The 19783-nt window shown below is 36.6% G+C and overlaps 1 protein-coding gene across 4 annotated transcripts in view; it reads left to right on the plus strand.

Moving 5' to 3' along the window:
• Positions 1-19783, plus strand: part of ATP2B2 (ATPase plasma membrane Ca2+ transporting 2) — a gene marked incomplete at its 5' end in the record, with an annotated part of 188145 nt that overhangs the window by 115646 nt on the left and 52716 nt on the right. For all 4 annotated transcript variants that reach the window (XM_082487810.1, XM_082487812.1, XM_082487809.1 and 1 more), the window contains 2 exons: positions 17277-17518; positions 18062-18296. In XM_082487810.1, the coding sequence (XP_082343936.1) occupies positions 17277-17518; positions 18062-18296 (477 nt within the window). The remainder of the gene's footprint in view (positions 1-17276; positions 17519-18061; positions 18297-19783) is intronic.

Below are 19783 nucleotides of genomic sequence, written 5' to 3' on the forward strand. Positions count from 1 at the left end.
TTGCAGCTCTATAATTCTTGTATGACACAGCATAGGCCTTTTCTTTTATCTGTCTATATACGTATATGTGTCTGTCTATTTGTATGAAGTCTTGTTTTCAAAATGGAATGGAAGAAGGAGACCCTAACTGTTTAGGAAAGATTGTTTATTTGATTTCTTACGCAAAGCTCAAAAGCCAATAGATTAGATTATGCCATACCTGTCAAGAGAAAATCATCAGAATATGTATTTCCCAAGGAAACAGAAAAGAGCCTGTACTTTATTGTCGCTGTCTGCCAAGGGCAGTCATGCTAAATGAAACTGCTATTGGATGTCACTAGAATTCTCTTCTTTATTCAAAGGAGAAATAAGAAAATAGCTTTTATCCTCCAAACTGCATTTTTAATTCTTTTGGTATTTGAAATTGGAAAGATTTTTTTACTCTTAGGTACAGTTTTCTTAAAACCTATTCTCAAGCTCTTTGTTTCTTGTATTAAAATGCAGGTAAAATTATCATTTTTTTTTACTGTACACTAAAGTTCAGATCATCTCTTCTTTTATCCAGATAAGTTCACCAATTGCTGCTAACAGTGTTCCAAGTTAGAATAGATACTTAAAAAAAAAACAAAAAACAACCCCCACCACCCAACAAAACACGTACACAAAAAATGAGGACAGGAATGGGGATAGAAGTGGTAAAAACCAAAAATTAATAGGGATAGATTGAGGAAAGCTTTCATTTGTGATAACATTAAATGACAACCCAAGTAAATGGCCTGGCCTAAATTCTGTTTTATTCTTTCTGTAGTTCCTTACCGTTAACATTAAGCCACAGATATAACTGGCAGCTCCAGTTGGTGACTTGAAGTCTGTGAAAAAGATCAGTCGTTTATCAGACAGACAGTCCAGCTGTCAGTCCAGGCTGACTTGCCTGTAAGAAAGGAGGTCAGCTTTGGGGAAGAAGAGGCAGTGGGAGAAGGAGTGAGAACTCCAGAAAGCAGAGTGCCACAGTGAGGGCACACTGAGGGCAAAAAAGGTAAGACCGGAGTGTAAGGAGGAAAGATGGTTGTAACTTGGCAGCAGTGGAGCTTGCACATCATCTTCACAGCGTGCTCCCCTCTCTGAAAGTGCGGCGTTCCCTATTTTACTGCATCGCGCTTTCTCCACGTACGGTTGCCGGCTTTGTCCATGGGGAGTTTTGCACTAGCAATTTTGGAATAGAAAGGTTTGAGTGGATTTTGGCTCTGAGTGGAGACCATCTCTTGTGATGGTTTTCTTACGTCCGCTTTTTTTCTTCCAGGCAATGCTCAACACTGAAGTCCACCTTTAGATAATGCGTCAAGATTTCAGGAACTTGTGTTTTAAGGTTGAGCAGGATGGGGAGGAGACGGAGTGCTATTTGACAGCCTTCTTATGTATGGCTAGATCTGTGGAAGGTTCTGTCCTTACCTAATAATCCTGGAAATTAGTAAACAGTGAGAAACATGAATTTTTGCAATTTAGCTGATGTAACGATGCTGTACTGGCTTGTTGTCAGTGACATCTGGCTTTGGATGAGCGTGGCAAGAGGGAGGAGCACCGGGCTTGAATCGTCTTCCTGCACTGGCACTGTGGATTACATTTGAAATGGCAAAATCCTCTACTTTTAGTGTATTTGAAGTCATCCAGAAAATGTCACAGAAAAATGTACCAAGGGGAGAATCCTCAGCTGGCAGACTGACAAACTGGTGTTGCAATTCAAAGATACGTTTTTTTTCACTGTCTGAAAAAGAACAAGTGGATTTGTATGAATGCTTAAAGCTCTGCTTCAGGTTTTATAGTTTGTGTTCTGCAATCTTAGGGGTACAGTAAGTTACTAAAGATACGACATGAGGAGAAACACAGGAAAATCTGCTTTGCAGAAAAAATAATGCAGAAAATCAATGCTTGATTTTCAGGGTGGCCTCTTCCAACTCAGTAGGGTCAGTAAGGCTGTCTTATGAGTCACGTAAGTTGAGGATAGTCCTGTAAGTCTTTTATTGGCTGCTTTCAGCATGTTAGTTTGGTGATGGAAATTTGTGAAAGTTGTATATGCTGTTGTTTTTGAAGTGCTCGGGCATTAAAATATTGTCTAGACCATTTCTGAGTCTCCAGCAAAATGATTCATTTGATCCATTTAAAATTAAAACTTTTATTTGAAATTCGATTGAACTGATTTCTAAAAAATCTGTATATTTTTAAGAGGTTTTACTTCATAGGCAAAATTATTACCGTTATAGGTAAATTTGTATCTGTAGCTCAATTTCCGTATTTTGTTCCCAGAGTGTTATACAACTGTATAATGTAGATATACATTATAGATGGGACCAGACAATGCAGGCCAAAGTACCTTTCTATATGTAAACTAGACAGTCATCGCAAAATTTTCTTTAAACCTTTTTCATAAAGTCCTTGGTGAGCATTTTCTCCAAATAAACTAGGCAGGAAAAAACCAACCTATAGTATGCGTAGTATTTACTGTGTAAATAATAATTATTAGAGATAATAGATCATGTAGTTAATTGTCTCTGCTTCTAGAAATGGTAATTAGCAGAGAGTATTGATCTTCACACATCACTGACCATGGAAATTTTATATAATAAGAGGTACAAATACAGCTTTTCTTAAAATTAGCTACTGAGTTAATAATTGAAATAACTGTGTTTAGAAAAGACTACTCGAATGTGTAAAGCATAGGATGTGTTATTATCCCAGTCATGCGCTTTCTGCCGTTGGGGTACAGGGGCTTTGTCTTGCTGGCAAAAAGCACCTTTTTTTTTTTTTTTTTTTTTTTTTTATAAAGGCTCCTTTTTGAGAGTTGTATGTGAGGAGAGCAGAATGGAATCAGCTGCCCAGAAAGCTTCTTGGCAGTTGTCTGCGGGATGGATTTCCCTAAGCAAGAGGGATTAGGAAGCAGAGATCAGAGCAGGGCCGTGCTGTAAATCTGCTGTTGCCATTGTTCTGCTCTCTGGAAGGGCGCGTATTTTCATGAGTGGCCAGGTTGTCAGAGGCAAGGCAGGTTTCCCCACAACGTGCCAGAAACGTTATAGGTAGAGAAGGTGAGATAAGCTCAGAGCAAGCTAGTTCTTTCACTGAAGTTCTCATTCTACAGTAAACTGTAATTGTAAATGAATTTGGCAATAGAAGGGCTGCAGCTCCGAACAACTCTTTTCCTTAGTTCCTAGTCTCCCTTTCTGTCAAAGGGGTGACCGTCAGCAACAAATGAACATAGGAAAAGAAGATAATGAATAAATAAATAAAATAATCCTGCACTGTAGAATGTGGCGTGACAAATTATTCCCATACTAGCTAAAAGTTTATGATCAAGTTAAATCATATTTCTGTATTTTCTTTCTTCACGTGACAGAAAACAAGGTCATAATAACTTCCTTCATACTGGCCCTCTTTGTCCTCACTGTTTGGTAATTGCAGATTCCACTTATTCCTCTTGGAATAAATAATCACTGCAAGATTATAAACAGGACTGACAGTCACTTGGAAGCTTTTTGTTACCATAATATCATTTACCACGTTAGCTTTTTATTTTTCCTGCTTGTCTATATGAAAATGAGTTAATTAGATTTTTAATGCGCTATGATACAACAACTGTTTTTCTCATTACCTTGCATAGGATTTTCTTTTATGTTATTTATCTTACTTTCATGTTTGTGTTTTCCACTCATCTTGTACTGGCACAGGATGATTCACTTATGAGACTAACTGCCAGCTGTTTCCAAATACGCCTGTTGATGAATGCGGGCTTTAAAAGTCACGCTTCCTGCAAGGTATTCCAAAGTGTTTCCATCTAGATATATAAATATGGCTTACGGTTGTCTGATCATTTTTAGGACCAATTTTATTTTTTTTTTTTTTAAATAAAATATGCTGGCAGAATGGGTTATTTTAATACGTAGTTCTTTTTGTGCCTGTGATACCCTACTGAGTTAAAGTCATCACGCTTTGGAGCTGATTGATATGCTAGTTAGAATTCAGTGTTAACACTTGGTAGGGGATGTTACCAGGGAGCATGTTTTCCTGATGGGAGCTTGTGTTTTCACATGAGTAGGTGGAAACCACTTACTTCAGGCACATCTGTTTTCAGGTAGGTTTTCTTTGTCTTCTTTATCATCGGGAACAGGAAGATGGTAATTTCAAACGCGATAATTTAGTACCGATTTTATAGAAAATGGTAGTGGTTTCATAATCAAAGAAAGATACACAAACAGGCTTATTAGAAGACAATGTGATGGGTGAATCACTTCATGATGAAATATGACATTAATTTTCTTTCAGATACATGTTACATAAATACATAATATATATTATATAGGTCTTAGTAAGTTTTCTTTTTACTGTCAGAACTCCAATGTGTTTTATTCTTCTGGAGGGGGAAAAAAAACCCAAACCAACAACCCAAAAACTCCGCAACTGGTATAATGCCTGAAATACAACAGATCTGCAATAAAGTATATGTCAGAAAACATCTTGCTAATTTCAGAGCAATAAATGTGTAGGACTTACTTTACAGACTTGAAAAAGACTTTACACTGACTTGGCATTGCTATTCTTTGTGAATGAAATTGCACATAATAAGATTTATTATGTTTCTTTTAATGTAAGCAAAATACTATTTTTTTCTTTTCTTTTAAGTCACAGCTAGTCCTAGAACGTTGGTATTAAATATACAGCAAGTAAAGAACTATGCTTCAAATTCTAGTTCTTGCTTTCTTCTGCAGGTAGCCCCCACTACTGATTTTTCTTTCAAGCTTCCAGTTTTCTCTTTTTTCGGTATGTGAAGCTCTTGGCTCCTCTACATTCCAATCAATCATATTTCTGTGTTATTTACAAGTGCGGCTGGGAAGATATCCCAAATTGATGGCCTTCCTGCTTTTAGAAATGGTGCCAGATAAGCCAGAAAAATCACTAGAATGGATGGGGTCCTCAGGAACTGTAACCACAGATTCTGAGCAAACTGCAAGGGGCACCGACTTCTCAGAGGTGGATGACTTTGATGGATGTGATTTCTCAGGGGCATATGACTTTGATGGGCAGAAGGCATCCGTTCCATAAAATGCCTTTCCCAGCTGGGGTCTAGAAGAGGAGACAGAAAGTTTTCAAAGGAAAGGTTGCCGGAGTATTTTAATGCAGTCCAGTCAAAACTATACTGTTCTTTAGCATCACTGAAGAAATGACAGACCTATTTTGGCAGACACCTTGCATGGGAAAATTAAGCTTCTAGAAGGAAGTTGTAAAAATTTTGGGCAACTTTAATAACTACTACTACAAACCTGTCTCACGTGTGCGAACATGTTTGTGTTTACGTGCAAACACACACAGCAAAAGAGTATGGCTTGCTACTGGTAAGCCTTTATGGAGACACTGGCACATCTCATCCATTCCAATTAGGAATGAGTGTTGGGCAGTAGATGTAGCTCACTGGTCATAACACTGAATGAAAGTATTGAGCATGTTAAAAAGTTCCACTGCATATTTCTTATGCAATTGTTAATTTTCTGTGGTTTCTACTTATTCAAGTGAGCAGAGAATTAAGTTACCATACGCTTCACTCCAAAAGAGAAGGGTTGACAGTGCTCAATGCTAGTTTGCTAGGGGCTGTATATTTGGAAGCGGTGAGAGACAGGTTTTTTGGGGAGAATTTTCTTATAAAGGACAGGATGTTCAACTTCGCCATCATTCCTGTCCTGTTTCCTTCTGAATGAATAATCAGCTAAAAATTGTCTGCAGCCTCACAGTCTGTTATTCTGCCCAGCAAAAGCATCATTCTTAGTATCCTGACAAGGAGAGGGACTCGCTAGAGGACTGAATTTATAATACATCTCAAACATTACCCCACCAAGCGTGCAAAAAAAATCCCTCTGAGAAAATATTAGATAAGTATTGCTCTAACGTATTACATACATTTCAGCTCATGTATTTGCCTCCCCCCAAAAAAATCCTAACTAACCAAAACAAATTTTAAAATCATTTCAGCTGATAGGTGCTAGTATAGATTTAAAGAGGAGTACGTTTAGTATTTTAGTATGATAAGTGAAATAGCTGCTGTTAGTGTTTTTAGAATCATTTAGAAATGGACGCTTGAAGAACCGTTTTCCTTACTCTGGAAATTAGTACTATTAACAGAGAAGATCTGTAATTATGATGGGCTATAATCAGTAGCTTAAGTCAAGTGAAAAAACTTCCTTTTACGTTTCATGTGGCTAGATTTGCTTTGCACTGACTAAATTTAGCTCCTTACACTATACAAATTGTTTGTAATTGTGCTGCGGCCAGAAAGGCAGTGAGTATTAAGACTGATTTTTGCTGTGTCGAGAAAGACTTTCTGTCTTTCTAGAAATTTAGTTTTCCTATCTGAGATATATTGAGTAGAAAAGCAGAAAATCTAAAGTATTGGTAAGTTTTGTGCAAATGAAGACTGAATTCCCAGATCAGCTACCCGTAAATATTATTTTTTGTTGAAATTCAGGCTTTTGATGTGCGTATGTAAAGGCCATGCGTCTTCTATCATTTAATGTGATGATTAAACTCTTGTACAGTATGGTCATTATCACAGTACACAGTTTTCAGATAGTGGCACAGTTTGGCTTTTTTCTTTTCTTTCCAATTCATTAGCCTAAACCGATGATTTAATGTCTACAGCACACTACAAGATTTCCAGATCTAATTAGTGAAAAGCATAGAGAAGGTTATGCAAATTAAAATGAGAGTTGGTATATTTAGATAACATGAAATAGATGGTGGCTGAAATTCCCGTACAACGGCTAGCAGAAAGCATGCGGGAGAGGCACTCCAGGCTACTAGTGGAGGCGTTTTTAAAAAATGTGATAAATTTTGATTAAAAGAGTTAACTAATTAATTAAAAGTGAGGAAGATTATGTAGCTGGAATTTTGATGATGACGTGTTCAGAGACATGGAATAAGGTTTTCACAGGCAACCGTGGTCAGAGAAAGTCTTGCGAAAACTGTTGATAGATTTCTAGAGCGTCTATTAGAGGGACTCAGAGGACGTTTCCCAAATGTACAACTGCGAGTTAGATCACGGCTATAACTAAAGAAAATGTGTATCTATTTCCTCAAATCTAAAAGATGAGGTTTCAGCCCAAACACAGATGCACGAATGCTTTTAATGTTGGCAAAAACATTTAAATGCCTAGTATTGGTTCTAATTTGGAAATATACTTTTTAAACTGCAGGCATTGCCTTGAAATTAAATTTTCGCTACCCAATCAGCTCAACATTATGCAGTTTGTCCCCTGTCTCTGTTTTCTGTGTCTGCAACACTCGTTAAGCCAGTCTAATATCAGCATGCAGTAAAACCTCAGTTTAATAGATCTAAAACAAGGTAGCAGATGTTAGGGTTGTCGTTACGGAGGTACCAATTACAATTTGGCAATTAAGTGCAATTTCTCTTTTGTACTTCAAGAAAAATGTTCAGCTCATTTGTCGTTCATGAAAATACAGCAAGCTTTTGCCAAATATATGGAACAATTATCAGAAAGTTATGAAATCATTAATCTGTTCTTATTTTCAATCAATTTGGTTTAGAAATGGCACATTTGTCACTCTGGTCTATGTTCTAACGATACTGTTAATAGGGGAGAAACATGCTCTTCCTTCTTTCTTTATAACTAGCTTTAACTGAAACCTTGTACTTAGACTATATTTAAAGTAAATTGGTTGTTAATTAAAGTGAGTTAATAACAACTGCTATGTCTAATTATTTTGATTATATAGGTTCTTGTTGCGCTTAAACAAAGCTGGAATGGCGCTAGTATAAATCTAACAATAGCCAGTGAATTCCCTGTGAAAGTAACTGTAGAGATTGTCTGAATTTGGAAATGGAATACGTTCTTTTCAAAATCTGAGAGCCAGATTGTCATTAAATGATACGTTATAATGGAACATAGGAATGGTTTTGATCAGAAGCAATAGGGAAGTCCCTACATACAGAGGAATAACATTTTATACTATAATAAATGCACACAAAACTCTTCTGGGAAAAATGTGGAGAAAAATCTGTTTCCGTAAAATTCAGTTTAATCTAACCTGGAAACACTAAGACTGATGTATCCTAATCATAATTGTGATTAATTAATAGTGTCATAACGAGGCAGAGTTCATTCTTTGCACTGTAATGTGATGCATTAATGTACCTCTGTTTAAATTCAGCCATGAATTGTTGTCATTTTGAATTGAAAGATTTTTAAAAATTTTTATTTTTTAAATTAAGACATCCAAACTTCTATTTTAATAATTTTATTCTTGAAATGTAGACTGCAATTGCAAAAGGAAAAAGCTCGAATTAGACAACTAAAATGGAATAGATGAAAAGGAATAACTCAAGTGGCATGGCGTTTGATTACGAAGTCACTAATGAACTGTAATGTATAAATGTAACATACATGTCAATGTTTGGTTCCTTAGAATAATTATTGTTCAGTCACATATGCAGGACTTTATGAAAAGTTATTATTAATTTTAAAAAGTTATCAGTTAATGTTTTCATTATTTGCAATCAGAAATCCTTGCTCTGAGCCCAATTAAATTAATTACATAGATAAATGTAGTTAAATTTAGCTTTGTTAACTACCTCAAATATTGCTTCCACTATAGCTATCCCACTTTTTCGCTGGTTGTGAAGCCGAAGGAAATAATTTTTGTTCTAATTAGTTCTAACACGTTCTTTGTATCTAGGAGTAATATTTTCTTATGAATAGTGCAAATTGCTCACGTGTTAACATTTCAGACATCTGCATGTCTGAAAATTTATGCACAGACGATATGAATGTTTTCTCAGTGTTTTTAACTTACATCCTCTGTTGTTGAGAGTGAATTGAAAAACTGGTGAAGTATGGACTAGAAAAGTGGACAGAGAGGTAGATGGAAGCCTGGCTGAACTGCTGGTCTCGGGGGTTGTGACAACAAAGTTCCAGCTGGAAGCTGATCACTGCTGGTGTATGCCAGTGATCAATAACGAGGGGCCAATACTCTTTCTCGTCATTACTGATGTGGATGACGGGGCTGAGTGCCTGACATGCAAGTTGGAGGTTGTGAAGAATGGGACTGTTCAGCCTGGAGAAGAGAAAGCTCTGGGGGAATATTATCGATGTGTGCGTGTACCTGATGGGAGGGCATAAAGAAGATGGAGCCAGATTCTTCTCAGTGGTGCCCAGTGAGAGGCAAAAAGGCAATGAGGGCAAATTGAAACACAGGAAATGCCATTTAAACATAAGAAAAACACGTTTTACTGTCAGGGTGGTCAAACATTGGCACAGGCTGCGTAGAGAGGTTGTGGAGTCTCCCTCCCTGGAGGTATTCAAAACCCACCTGGACCTGAGCGACCTGCTGTAGTTGGACCTGCTTCGGCAGGGGCACTAGGCTTAGATGGTCTCCCAAAAGAGGGAGGCTGTTGCCTGCCAGCCTCGCCTACTCTGTAATTCTGTGAAAAATGTATACGGGACCAACATACCCATCTTTTACCTTTAACTAGTGAGAAGAAGAAACAATGTTCATGTTTGCAGTAGTGGTTTTTGCCTTATCCTTTTATTATTCAAATGAATCAAAGGTAAATTTGTCCTTCAAACTTGAAAGGGTAATTTAATTATTTGCTATTAAAATTAAGGGCAAAGTATTGGCTCTCCTTGAATGTAAAAATAGGTAACAGTCAATGAGAGAGGGAGTAGAGACTGTCACACCAGCCTTTCAGTCTGTTCTTCATGCATGATTTCATCTTCTTTCATAATCACTCTCGGGGGAATTTATGGATAGTATCATTTTTTCCTTGTTCCCGTTATGTGAGCTGAAACAAGCATGAGTCCATAGTCACTGAGCCACATCACTGCTGCCGTCTTAACTTTGCCGTGTTGATAGGAAATGTCACACTGATACATTACATAATTACAGCTGGCCCCTTTTTATACAATTATTGCCTTGCTATTATTTGAGGCAACAAGAGATGTTGAAATACGCCGTTTTTATATAATGTTATATCTGAGTAAGCTTGTATCCATCTCAAGTGCTAGCAAGGAGAATTACATGGTACCACAGCATTGCATTAATTAAATAGATGGGTGCGTCATTTTCAGGTCTGTCTTCAGATAATAGAAAAAAAAATTAAATCATTATCCTCCTAAAAATTAAATAATTACCCTGCATCAGAGCTAATCTGATGCAGGAAGCCTGGAGTTGAATATTCTCCAACTGCTGTGGTAGATGTAGTTATGCCAGTCGTACCTAAGACGTTGTTTCTTGCACCCTATACAGTAATGCGTGAAAAATTCCTGTTAGCAATTTCCTAGGAAATTTGAGCAGATCAGTTAAATGGTTGTTAAATAGCAAGACAGAGGCCTGTGCTGGGGAGCAGCACCAAACAACACTGCTGTCACTCGTCTGAGGAGCATGCTTTGTGTCGGCTGAGGGGTGCAGCACACGTCGGATCAGTGATAGGGAAATCTGTTCGACTGCTTCTCCATTCCTACTTGTTTCTTGCCGAGACAGCATAACTGAGCTCAGCAGGATGCCCTGGTCAATCTCTAACCGAGAGAGGTACAGAGGTTATCTTACGGCTTTTAATAATTTGAACTGCCAGCAAGTCGGGGTCCTGACTTAGGCTTGACATGCAATATAAATGTACTTTGAGACTACAATTTTACTGTAGCATAGAAGTCTAAATGATGTGAGACTGCCTGCATTCAACATGTAGTAATTAAGGGGCTGTGCAGCAGCTGGTTCAGTGAGAAGGCAGCCTCACTAGCCACTAGTATTAAGTGACAATTTAGAAATGTACAACTTTACCATTAAATGATGTCATTGTTTACATTTCTGCTTTTAGTCTTCAGATTTTCTCTCTCTTGTGAGTGCTGAAACATGTTTCAAGTGCTTTCCTTTTGGCTTGTCTAGATCTGGGATGCGTATCAGGCTGGCTAACAAATCAGTGCCTGTCTGTCAGGATTTGGAATAAGTTGCCTTGATTTTGATAGGCTTATGATGGTGGCTGATGGTGTCTAGAGTAAATAGATCAATTCAGGGCAGCAATGGTGAAATTTCAGATATTTATTTATGAGCGCCATTTATTATTTCCTTCTCGACGTTCTCCTTTCTTTTAGACCTATTTAATGTTAGGGGATACTGCTGAGGTGTTTGATTACCAATACGCATCTGTCTAAAATATTTTTTTTCTCTTAATCTTTTTCTTTCCACTGATTTTGGATTCAAACACACCATGTCCTCCTGTCTGTGTTGGAAATGTTGTAAGTGTATATATATCACATAGGAAGTGTTTAAAGAAAAAGGGAGAGACTTGGTAATAAAGGGGGAATTTACTAAAAACACTCTCCCTTCTTCCATTACCTTCTGTTTGGTTCTTCCTGCGTGATTCTGTTTCCTACAAAACATGCTGTTGATACTGCCCGAGCCCAAAATATATGTCACCATTAGAAGTGAGCGTCGCCTTTTTTTCCCACAAGTCTGCTCTCTCTCAGAAACTCTTCACAATCAAATTTCTTGTTTAAGCGTATAACCTTTTTATTTTAGATGAGCTGTATTAGCATGCCTCAAACCATATTGCATGCCACCCTACAGTATTTTTCTGGTTTCTGTACAGCACTGTGTAGCACCATTATGTACCGTGTGAAACACAAATCCTATTATTTTTAGAAAATATGGCCAGTCTTTATTACCGGAGCATGTACAGCATCTATTAAAGGGTTCCCAAATATTTTCTGTTGTCTGATTTAGAACCAAATTCCAAGTATATGTATCATAGGCTTTGAAATTATGAATGTGTAATCATGGGACCCCAAAAGTGGTGCCTTATGGAGCAACCTGATAAAGTCAGGAATTTAGAAGCTCACCATCCTTAAAGGATGCAGACCTCTAGTTCTTAGGAATTGAAATGCTTTGCTTGAGCTTGAAGTAAATTTAAGGAAGAGATCTGTATCAGTTTAGTGTATACAAATTTTTAATCCTCTGAAGATAGAAAGGAGATAAATTTTACTTCTGATGAACAGGCATAATATAGGTGAATGGGAACACCTATGTTAGTCTACTCAGCGGTGTGCGTAAGAATCAAAAAACACAGCAAACCTTTAAACTTTTAAATGTTGGGCTTTAAATGCAGTGAGTGAGATCAGAACGGTACGTAAGGCTAACGCAGTCTGTTTTGTCTGATGCCAAAACGATTATGCAACCAGCTCCAAGTTGTTAACTGCTTTTTTTCAATCCTTTACGCTGACCCCAATTCAGACTGTCTTTTGACTTTAATTTAACTGAATTTCAACAGCACTGTGTCTTGCAGTGATGATTCTGAGTTGTAAAACAGCATATGTATTATCAGAAGTAAACAGAAAGTACGTTGCTTTCTGTGCTCTGTATAAAACAGAGGTAACTTCCTAATCATTAAGATGAAAAACTATTTAAAATTCAAAACAGTCTGAGGACAAATTGTGCTCTTCCTCATCAGTCAAATCAGTAATATTATACTAGATGAGTCCTCAAGGATAGCAAAGATCAGAATCTGCACGAGATATAAAGACTAATTTTTATTCCTAACTAAAGTAAATTCATAACGTTTTACCAGTATAGGGCTGATGGCAGGGAATTGTAGCGAAATTTATCTTTAGGTTGCTGCTTTGTTTCTCTTTGTTTTAATCTACAAAAAGATTTTTCAAGAACTCTAATAGAATGTTTGGAGTTTGGTTAACTAGTATTATCCTAGTCACATGTATAATTAATACGCCGCTTGTGCTCTGCCCAGAACGCCAGCAGTGTGCTATGTACTGAGATAGTGTCGAAAGTATAATGTGGGCAGAACTTCAATAAAACCAAAGGAAAGTTCCACATTATTGTTTGGGAAGAGAAGAGTCAGCCAGGGTTATTAAGGGAGCTTTCTAAACAATGAGTGAAAGTGGAAAAAAAATTTCTGTAAGAGGATCTTTGTGTATCAAAACCAGCCTATTTCCAGACAAGCTTTCTCAAAGTTTCTATTGCAGAAAACAATAAATACTCTTACAACAAAGAGTAAAGAACGAAAGAGAAGATAAAGCAAATTTATTTCCGGTGTTTGGCACCCAGAATCCAGACTATAGCTGGGGTGAAGGATCTGTGGAAATGGACACACTATGAAAGACAGAAGAAACAGTGGTGCTATTGGGCTTCTGTAGTTAACAGGATCCCAGAGAAATCATGGACGAAAACTAGACAGTCTAGTATTACTGCTTGCTTATTTTCATTCAACACATCTTTTGAAACCATTCCCCATTTCGTAATTGAAAACTTTATTTAGTCAAGCAAAGTTTGAGATTCTTAATCCCTGGCTAAAAAGAACTCACTCCTTTCATTTTTAAGTTTTTCTCGAAGATAAACAGTCATTTCTAAATCTGTCTTGGTTTAGCTTGAAGTCAGTTGAATAAACTTGTATCTACAAAAAGCCGATACATTTGATTATAAATTTAGTATGTTTTAATCTTGCTTTAGTTAAACCATTGACTCAAGTTATGTAATGAGAATATGGGAATATCTCTGAATGTGATAGTACTATAGTTTTTTTAGTGGTTCTCCTTTTTACGATATTAGAAATTAAAAAATAAAAATATTACATGGTTCAAACAGCATTCATCCTTCTCAGTTATTTTAGATTTTACATATATAATGTTTAAATATGCAGAGAAAAATCCTGCACATCCCGTTCCATTTTCTCTTTTTTGAGTAAAGTATGGAGTGAAAATTTTTTGCCATTTAATTTAAAAAAAAATGTATTTTCCTCTGTCTGTTTGCCTATTGTGAGTGAACAGAGTTAACATGGAACATTCGATACGGATATAATATTCTAGCAAAGTGCATTTTCAATCTTAAGAAAATTGGTGTATCTAAAGTCATCGTTATTCTAAAGGAGTAGCTCAATCTGTAGAACACGGGAGAATAACATAAAACAAACAAAGACTTCAGATAATATATGAAATCCTAAAATTTTAATTTGGAAAGACTACCTGCCTCTTCTTGCCAGGTCCTCTCTTTTCACATCAAAAGGGGCAATGAGAAAAATGAGGCTTACTAAGTGTTATGGTAAAAATGGAAGCACTATAATTTCCTAATCTAATTTTAAAAGTTGAAGCACCTCTTTCAGTTATGCCCTCAGTTTTCTCTTTCTTCCTTCTTAACCCATTTTATTAATCAATTATTTTCCAGTGAAATTCCTTTTGTAATCCAAAATCAGTATTAGGTCAATACTAGCTTTTGGGTCGGTATTTTTAAGCCTTAATAATACAGCTGTACTTTGACCTAGAAACCTATTTTGATTTGAGAGTTGTAGCAAGTATTTTTTTTAACATCTGTCTGTAGTTTGTTTTACATGGAAGTATTTGCTTACTATTGAAATATTATCGCACAAATAATATAAAGACTTGGAAGAAGCATTTGAAAATATTTTACAAGGATCAGTGGAAAGTAGTTGTTGGAGGAAGATGTTGGACCAGTCTCTTTCTAGTAGAAGATTGTGCAGTACGAAGCCGTCTTGTGACTAGCAAAAGATCTTTCACTGAGAAACAGTGCATTCAAAAAGACTTAAGTTCCTATTTGCAAATCATGGTTGAGAGGCTTTGTCTTATACATTGTCAAAGGGTTTTCATTCTCTGAGGAGTCAATGAAGTTGTTCCTAGTTAACTATTCAAAAGTAACCCCTTTGGGCTGTCCTTTTAATTGTTTTCCGGGTGCCATAAACTGCAGATTTCAGCAAGAAATAAATTTAGATGCAGCACAGAAGGAAGTTTTAAAAGCCAGCAGCTTCTGCAAAGGATTGTCAAGAACAATCTGCAAGGAGACTAGTTTTGGCATAGAGCTTTTGAGCTGAAACAGTACAGGAAAGGAAGTGCTACTTGCCAGCTCTCACCACCATATGCTTTATTATAATGTAATGTACAAAGAATATGGAGACAGCAGCTGCTCTAGAGAGAGGTGGCCACTTGTAAGATTTTGAAACCTTTCTGAAATGTTTGTTCATTTTCTTTTCACTGGTATTTTTTCCCCTTGCTTACGTCTTTGCATTCAAAAGATATTCACAAACAGAAATCTATTTTTAGACCACCATAAGAAGAGGAGAGTGTGAGCTACTTTTCTGTTGAAATAGAAATAATTTTAGGAGGACTCTATCATTTAGTTTTATATATGGTGAAATGTTGGATATATTTTTATTTTCTCAATATCCGTTCACATCGGGTAATGATGAAACCATATATATAAATTAACTATTGTTTAGGATAGTATGTCTTTGATGGAAAGAAATTGATACCTTTCTTTGGTTTCCAGTGTGTGTTTCCTAGTGGCTTGATCACGTTCACAGTGTTGAGGTTCACTGCCTTCGGTGGCAGAGAGAACCAAAGCATAAATGAGGATTTAGATCTAAAATGGAAAGAGTTTGAGATGATGTGCACAGAGAAATGAGCCTTTCCTAGCATCGCTACTCAGGCAGTGAAGTCGATTACTCTGTTGCTTTGAGAAACCTGAAGTTCCTAGCGTATTTCAGGAACTGTGTGTCTTCAATATCATGAAAATGAACCTAATTTGTTGAAACAAAACTGTATTTTAAAGGGTATTTTTTTGACTCTTGAGATTTTCATATCCACTGAATATAACAATCCTTCCAGATACACATAACTAAAAGCTCTTGGGTTTTAAATTAGGGATTCTTAAGTGAATTTGAGAATAGAGAGGGAAGTTACATCACAGTATAATAGGATTATATCAGGGCAAGTTGTTATAGAGTATAATGAAATTAATATATCGTATTAGCATTTTTGCTGAGTGTCGGTGTTTTATATTGACCCTGGAGTAATGCTAAAATGTCACAGAACCACAAAGATGACCCACATAACTCAGTAAAAATGATGGTTCACAGAGGAGAAAGATGTTAAAATTCTTCTTGGAAGAATAAATCTCTTTGAGACAGCGATTTTTAGATTATTATGTATTGCTCACCAGAGCTGGATCTCTCTGAAAAAGAAATGACATTAATGTATCTGTCACCAGGTATATATTTTCCTGGTGATAGACAGAAGATTCTTAAGGAAAATCTGTGTTTATTTGCTTACTTCAGTTCTAGACCAGTCTATTATTATCTATCTGACCTTCATTTTTTAAACCAGCTGCAACTGGTGGTTATCTGGAATACTTACTTGCTAATGCTTACTTAATGGTCCCCTTTTCCCTTTTTGTGGCTATACTTGTTGCAAGAATTCACATATAAGTAGGATTACTGATTTGCAACTTGTAATCATTCCCTACATTACCCCTCATCCCACTGAAGGGCAGTGTAGGGAATTCCATCTACTTGGGAGTCCCATTTCTGAAATAGACTGGATTTTAAAGTCTACAGTGAAATTAAACATCGATTCTGAATATAGTCCTGCAGTCCAAATTCTGCAAAATGTGAGGCAAAAATGTAAGTCACATTGAAAATGACAGCTTAAAGTTGTGTCTTGAGTCAAATCAAAACCTGTTTTCAATGCAAATTGAAGTTGTGAGAGGCCTTTCCCTTCTTTTCGTTCCCCTAAGCTCGGGCTAAACTATACTTAAGCAACACTTTTCTAATTCAAGTACAAGTAAGTACAAGAAAATTTAAGTTATTGACTGTCTGTACTTCACACATGGATCACTTTAAGTCAAGATGGAGTCTTGACAAGACAGGAACTTTTTGTTTGGGGTGTATTGCACCTCCAAGACAGTTTGTAAATGAAATGTTTGTTTGCTTGTTGAGATTTACTGTAGTGATTAGATGCAGATTTATTTTTACATGAAAAATGCTTGGTGGGAAAAAAAAGGATAGATCTTTCTTTAACTCACCATTGTACCCATGAATGTCCGCAAAACAATATAATTCTGATCAAGTGAGAAAAGGAAATACTCTGTTTGTGACAAATGAGAATGAATTAGTTTTGAGCCGAAAGAAAGTTACTTCATTTTTAATGATATATTGTCTCACCATCACAAGCTATTCAACGGCTGATGGCTAATTTAAAAGAAAAGAAATACAAGACACCAAAGGTAGCTATTTGTCTAGAGAGATTTCTTCATTGTGAGAATAGCTGCTTCAAGTCTGTTAAAGCTCTCCGGATTTTTTGCTAGCTTTGAAAAATCGGAGGACATGCGATTGCACAGTTAGAGTTTCCGATCTTAAACTGTAGACTGTAACTTTGTTACTAATTGTTCAGAAGGCATTGTATACTGCTTATCATTAGAGAAATTAATATCTAATTTTTTCTTCTCTTCAGCCACCAGAAAAAGAGGGTGGCCTGCCTCGCCAGGTAGGCAATAAGACGGAGTGTGGCCTCTTGGGATTCGTCCTGGACTTGAAGCAGGATTATGAGCCTGTTCGGAACCTCATCCCTGAGGAGAAACTCTATAAAGTTTACACATTCAACTCTGTCAGAAAGTCAATGAGTACTGTCATTAAAATGCCAGACGGTAGTTTCCGAATGTACAGCAAAGGAGCTTCTGAGATTGTTCTGAAGAAGTAAGTTAAATGGATTAGTTGCTGTGTTTTTCCAAAATGCAAAATATTCCGATACTAGTAAGACATATGTGGGAGTTTCGCTATTTGGAATTTGCGACTTACAGTAGAAATATGATACACTTTAATAGTATAAGTTGTTATTTTTCTTTTCTAAAATTTTTTTAACTGCTCACTCTTGCAAAACGGTTTGGCTTATTTTTCTTACTGTCTAGCTAAAGATTTGGGTTCAGTAGTTTACAACTGGATTCTTTATGTTCAACCTATTTGGAAAATAAGGATGTAAGTTATCAGCTCATTAATTACATGGGTATTGTGGAAATGAGAGATGAAGGGCTCTTGGTGTCTCTGTAGTAAGTTACAAATTCTCTGATATTTTAGTAGCGAATCATGTTGTTTAATCTAGAAATTTACACCAGAAATTTAAAACTAGCCATCAAAAAAGGAAAGTGTTGAATTAAATGAATGATACAAGGAAATACTGTTCAACAGTCATGCAAATACACAATCAACTACTTTTTTTTTTTCCCCCCATAAATAAAAAAGATGTTCCAGGATCCTCAATGCAGCCGGTGAACCTCGTATCTTCAGACCACGTGACCGAGATGAAATGGTGAAGAAAGTGATTGAACCTATGGCCTGTGATGGACTGAGAACTATCTGTGTTGCTTTCCGAGACTTTAACAGCAGCCCAGAGCCTGACTGGGACAATGAAAATGACATATTATCTGACCTGACTTGCATTTGTGTTGTTGGCATTGAAGACCCAGTAAGGCCAGAGGTATAGCAAATTCTTACATTATAAAGCATTTCTCAGAGAACTGAACATACATTGAACTACAGATTTCTTGCAGTTTTTATCTTTTTTTTTTTTTTTAATTAGCTTTGTCAAAGAAGATGGAAGTGAGCTTTGGAAGTAAACTTTACTTGATAAAAAGTCAAATCACTAACTTGATAAAAAATCAACTATTAATCAACTGATATTTAAATAAAGCAAAATAGGGCTCTTTGAACTACAGGACTGAGGTGACTTAACACCTTCTCTCAAAGGGCAGTATACAGGAGGACTGGTCAGCAGAAGTTTTATTATGCTTCCAGATATTAAAGAATATTCCTTTAAGTAATGGGTTAAAAGCATCTCTGATGGTAGAGAAAAGACACGCAGTAATCATAATTGCTATGATTATAACTGCAATGTGCTCGCCTTCCACAGAAACCACACGCAGTCTTGGAGTTTTGTGTTTTTAATAGTTGCCACTGTACTAATTGTCTTAACATCGTAACTGGTGGCTACTCAGGAAAAATGCTTTTAATGTTGTATTTGCAGAAGGAAAAGCTTTGCCATGGAAAGGCTGCAGATTTCATGGATACTATCTGTAAATGGCTTGTAAAAATGTGACTAAAATCTCAACTCAACTCAACTCAGAAAATCAGTATTGGGTGTGCACACTGGAAGCATGTGCCTGCTACTACGCTTGCAAATTATATTACTACAGTAATACAAAGGGCGGATTAAGAGGCAGAAACTTTGTTTCTAACCGATGTATATGGTGCTCGATAATTAATTTTGAAAATGGAGAATTAATTCCATTTTACAGTTTAGAAACGGTGACAGAAGGTAAGTTCCCAAGTCGAAAGTGCTGAATATAAAATGCAGGTTTTTTTGATGTCTGTCTTTGGTGCTTTTCTTGTTGACTCAACCATTGAGCACGTGGCCGTGGCTGCTGTGTCGGCACCGCTGCAGCCGCGTGATGGGATGTGACAGGATCTGCCCCAGCACCTTCTGCCAATGGGTGGAGCAATTAAATTTGCTCTCCTATTTTGCTCCAAGAAACCCACTCTTCAATTCTGCTGTATTTTTTTCAGTAGAAGATTAATGATTGTGGTTTGGTTTGGAGCAATCTTATTGACAGATAACTCAAATTTCTTTTATACTAAAAGAGTGGGCTCTGATGCTGCAAAAAGTAAGTAGTTTGGTACCAATCTTTGTCTTTTTTATTATTCCATCTTATCGTACATTTTTTTAATCGCATCTAAATCTTTGTGTTTGATCCACTGAAACTTAGTGGCAGTGCTAGATATGTTAGGAAATTATTTTTATTACTTAAACATCCGAAGTATAAATTAATCCCATTTATTTCCATGAAAGTAGGCTTTTACATACTTATGACTGCTGTGATTTTGACAACTAGCATGATATAATTATATCAGGTGCAGGTACCGACTGCATGACAATGGGCTTTTTTCAGGATTAAGGAGGTTATAATA

This window comes from Vanellus vanellus (assembly GCF_965231255.1).
Source record: "Vanellus vanellus genome assembly, chromosome: 9".
NCBI classification, from domain to species: domain Eukaryota; kingdom Metazoa; phylum Chordata; class Aves; order Charadriiformes; family Charadriidae; genus Vanellus; species Vanellus vanellus.